Raw genomic sequence first — 4,814 nt, 5'->3', positions numbered from 1 at the left:
CTTTCTTTTCTTAATTGATTCAGATAATTGAGCATGTGAAGTTGGAGGCCCAGATTTTCTCAGAAGGCGAAGGCGGAAGGAGAGTTGGGTGAAACGTTATATCATTTGAGAAACAACCACAATAAAACAATAGCTTTCTGAAATAGCTGGTGATATTGGTCTATTGTGAATAATAAACCTACGTTTGAAACGAGTATTTTTATATAAAGATTATGAACTTTAGCCAGTAGCAATCATCTGAAAAGCTAATTTAGGACGAGGCCCTTGAATCTCAGATAATAGCATCTCATATATGTACACTGAAACTAGACCAGGTTCAAAGAAAATAATATAAATAAATGGTAGCTAGCCAACAAACTTACTTTGTACTTTCTTTACAGTGCAAGTGTTTCATAGTTCCTCAATACATAAAAACCTATCCTGAAATCAAATTAAAAACAACCAAATGTAAGTACCTATATACTGCAAACTCCACCCAAGTCATTATAATTTGAGTTAATATTTCCACATGGAGGTAACAGACTTCTTCCCCTACCACGTCAAACCATTGGATGAAATACTAATCTACTCTTTCATTTAAGACGAACAATGTTCCTTCCACACAGCACGTTTCTGCATTTTCACTGAGATGGATTAAATCCAAGAACCAAAAGTCATATCAACTAATATTATAACATTCAAAACAACCCAAACTTTAGTACAATTTTATCATGTGCACTAAAACTGCCACAAAACCAGTACCCTGCATTCCCTTTAATAAACTAAAGTGGTTTAATGCGAGTTGCCACGTTATTCATTGTTCTTTTCCTTAAGTATTGGTAACCTAACCTAACCAGTTATTAAATATTTTATCAGTTGTTGATTCTCACAATAAATTTGGGTAAGTACAACCAACTAATAAAATATTTGACTACTAAAGTGGATAACTTTTCGAGAGGGACTGTCAATGGGAGTTCAAAAATATAAAATTGTTGAAATGGAAACAGTGCGGTGTCAAAGGAAAAGTGTTACCCCCAACAGAAAAATATGTATAAAAAACTGTTTGAGATAATACAGAAAAAGTGTACTGACAGAAAACAGCCTCGTGGTTTTTTCTTCCTCTTCTCGTTTTGCTTTTGTGGAGGCTTGATCACCATTCTAATTGCAGCATCAAAAACTCCCTTCACATTCTGCAATGGTATTGCGAATACATTTGGTTTCAGGCAGAATATTTGTTAAAACATCAAAGTAAGTATCTACAAAAACTGATGAAAAATATCTGGCATACCAAAATTGAGAGACACCAACACATCACATGACCAAAACTAAATGATATTGCTCCATTTCACAATTTTTTACAACTGTGAAAACATCTAATTGGAGTAATGGTGTACTACTGACACCTTTTGGCTAGTTTTACAAATTTTCACATTCTATATAAGGCCATCTCCACTCCAACAACTCATTTTTACCTTTTGAGGTTCTTAAATTGAATGGATCCCATAATTAGATGTTAGACCAGTTTACTTTTTATAATTTAAGTAAGTTTTTCTTCTTGCACCTAAGTTTTCTTGTAGCACGTTCAATGCATTTCAGAAAGTAAAATTTCCGAAAAGTATGGAAAGTGCTACACATAAATTGGGTCCATTAAGTAACTTACTTCTACAGCCCAACAATTCTAAACTTTATTAACTGGGTCCACAAGTAATCCCACATCCTTCTTACATTACATCTCATCAACATTTCTCCAAGAAGTCATAATTATTTGATATATAGAACAACAAAATAATTAAAACATGCCCCAACTTCATGAATTAATTTTTTTTAAAAATTTAGGAAAAGTTGTTAACAAAGCTATATCTGTAACGCACGAGTGATTTACATTATTGCAAATCATCCACACATGACCCACCTACCGTAATTTATTTTATTTTGTTTTAAATTGCATTCCTCAGCAAGATGCATCATAGGTGGAGAGTATTTCATATGATAATGTGTGGTATTTTTTCATATACAAACAATTGCAAGAATAAGATGGTACTTAAATATACTACCTGCTGAGTTTTTGAGCTGCACTCGATATAGTAGGTAGCTCCAATCTGTTTACGGAGTTCCTCACCCTAGTAATGAACAAAAAAGCCAACACTTCATAAAAATCATTGCGGGCTGAACTCTATACACATTTAGTGATGGAAGATTTGTACTTGCTCAGTAGTCACGGGCATCAAGCCTGGATGATCAGCCATATAGTGCTTGTCTTCCCGGAGATCTGCATACCCATCATACACATAATAGCAATCCATCTCAAACTACTACCACCATAAATTGAACATTAATATCCAAGTTGTTTTCATTTTGCCTTTTACTTTTACAATCTAATTGGTTTCTAATACTATTTTGCTGTTGCACAGCATATGCAAGAGAAATATTATCTGAAATAGAAGCTATGCTGCAGCAAAAGTTATGTTTTAGGATGTGATGAAGTAAAAAATAGCAAACTGTTGAACTAGAAGTGCATTATGTCTGCTGTATGGAACAAGAGACAGGAATTGTTTGATCAAAATACTAAATTATGCAAACTGTCAAATAAATCAAGAAAAATAAAGGAGAATAAGATTAATTGTTTACTAATAATTGTGATTATGTCGCTCATTATTGCCATGGTTTTTCAAATCTCGAATGAAGCTTTATTCCATTCAACTGGGTAGTAGTAATATTAGAGTTGATGGAGAAGATTCTGCATTATGAAGTAATTGTCATGAGGCTTCCGTAGGATCCAACTTCTTCATTATTATTTTTAAAATTTTGGTGAAAAATATTAGGCTTCCTTTGTGAGGGATGATCCAATATTGATCAATTTATAAAAGGGATTAGAACATTTAAGCTACACTATGAGATCCTATAAAGCTTATAGCACCAAGTTCTTCTTTACTCCAATTAAAGTAGATGCATCAATGATACAAGACAGGCATAGTTGCAGTAGAATTTTTTGGTCAAACAATCTTCATTTGTAATATCTGAATATAATTTCCTTAGTGGATTACCAACAGGTAAAGAAGGACATGTAAACTAAAATGTGTCACAATATAATAGACACGCATGGACAAGTTAGGAAGTAAGCATATAAGCACTCTCCACATGAATGCCAGCCTTCACAATTTGTGATAAATGAGTTTGTTATGTTTAAAAATGTATACTTTGGCACAACTTTGTGCATATTTTTTAATGAATTCTGTGGTTAAAGAGATCAATAAATTTAAGCGTGACCATATGTGGGTGATGTTTTATGAAGAATTGATACACAAATAGACAAATTAGCATGATACTAAGACAAACATTAACACAAGTGAAGGATGACTTACCCAATTTGGTGCCAACTAATACCAATGGAATGCCAGGGGCAAAATGCTGGAGTTCAGGGATCCACTGGAGAGTGCATACAAATTAGAGAACAAAAGAGAAATCTGCAAGACATCAAAATACCAATTCAGAGATAGAAGCACTGAAGCATACCTTCTTCAGCACATTCTCATAGCTTGCGCGACTAACTAAAGAAAAAGCCAAGACAAAGACATCTGCCCCCCTGTAGCTCAAGGGCCTCAGCCTGTTGTAATCCTCTTGCCCTAAGGAAGGTATTGGAAACAAATACAATATAACAACCTTTGCCTTTCAACATACAAACCCCATCATCATCATCATCCCCTATTTCCCATTTAGACTTATACCTCTACTGGTTTATTGAAATTTCACTCTAAACCACTACCTTTTTAAGGTTCCAGAAACTCTCCTATTGGGGGAAGTACTCGGTGTAAAGTGTTTTTGAACAGCAGGTGTCAATCTCAAGAACTTATTTAATTTTTTCATTTTTTTGATGAACCCCTCCCCAGATAAAATAAAATAAGAAAAACGTTATAACAAGTCTGAGTAAGTATACCAGCTGTATCCCAAAGGCCTAAATTGACAGTTATGCCTTCAACAACCACATTTGCACTGAAATTATCAAACACAGTGGGAATATAGTCCTGATGATCAACATAGGGGTAAAGCCAAATCAGATAAACCCACTGGTGAAATTTTACAAGATAACAAGAAGAGCTACTTTTTGTATCTAATACAAATACAAAAAATTATCTTTAGGCGAATTAAGATGATTCCAACGGAAGTGAACAATTACAACATAACAACATTAAATGGTGGCAATTAAGAAAATTGATCTCTTCAAAACATAAAAAAATTGGAAGAAAGCATGCACACCGTGGGGAATTTGTTGCTGGTGTAGCAAATGAGCATGCAGGTCTTCCCTACAGCTCCGTCCCCAACGGTCACACACTTGATGAATCTTGGGGCAGTAGCTGCCATTGGAACAAACACCAAGAACAAGAAGAAGAAACTCTGAGAATAGCTTAAACTAAAGGAAACAGAAGTGGGTGAATTGTTGGATTGTAAAAGATTGAAGCTTTTGATTGACCCAGAGACAGATGGAGAGAGAGAGAGAAAGAGTGGCGGCACTTCACATGATTCTCACTCATTCCCTCTTTTTTGTACCTGCCAATTACTTTTCTTTTTTAACCTTAGTCTTTGTAATTGCAATTTTTTATTTTCTTTTGTAATTTTTTTAATGTCGGGTACGAGCTTTTGTTATGGTACGATGAGAGAGAAGCAAATGGGAGAAAAATAAAATCATTTTTGAATTGAAGAGAAAGCAAAAGATAAAAAAAAGAGTTGAATTTAGAAAATGAAACTTTTTATTCTTCTCACTTTTTAGTTAACTTTTTTTCTTCATTATCCCTTGTTTTTATTTTCTTAGTTTCCTAATCTTCATTAAAAACTGGAAC

The 4,814-nt window shown here is 34.0% G+C and overlaps 1 protein-coding gene across 4 annotated transcripts; it reads right to left on the bottom strand.

Moving 5' to 3' along the window:
• Nucleotides 1-238: 238 nt before the first annotated feature.
• On the bottom strand, nt 239-4,529 carry LOC137821588 (rac-like GTP-binding protein ARAC8). 4 transcript variants are annotated; one of them, XM_068626245.1, is made up of 9 exons: nt 4,234-4,529; nt 3,914-4,001; nt 3,493-3,602; nt 3,342-3,405; nt 2,184-2,248; nt 2,034-2,099; nt 1,072-1,169; nt 536-623; nt 239-420 (listed from the first exon to the last, which is right to left on the bottom strand). In XM_068626245.1, exons 1-8 carry the CDS (start codon nt 4,336-4,338, stop codon nt 560-562), a joined length of 660 nt encoding a protein of 219 aa, XP_068482346.1. In that variant the 5' UTR covers nt 4,339-4,529; the 3' UTR covers nt 239-420; nt 536-559. The 4 variants fall into 4 exon arrangements, with proteins under 4 accessions (XP_068482346.1, XP_068482349.1, XP_068482345.1 ...); XM_068626248.1 differs by having other exon boundaries at nt 536-612; XM_068626244.2 differs by having other exon boundaries at nt 239-623.
• Nucleotides 4,530-4,814: the final 285 nt, after the last annotated feature.

Source organism: Phaseolus vulgaris, chromosome 9 (genome assembly GCF_051622355.1).
Source record: "Phaseolus vulgaris cultivar YP4 chromosome 9, ASM5162235v1, whole genome shotgun sequence".
Classification (NCBI taxonomy): Eukaryota; Viridiplantae; Streptophyta; class Magnoliopsida; order Fabales; family Fabaceae; genus Phaseolus; species Phaseolus vulgaris.
Note: the sequence above shows the minus strand (reverse complement) of the source record. Positions and strands in the feature narration are given on the sequence as shown.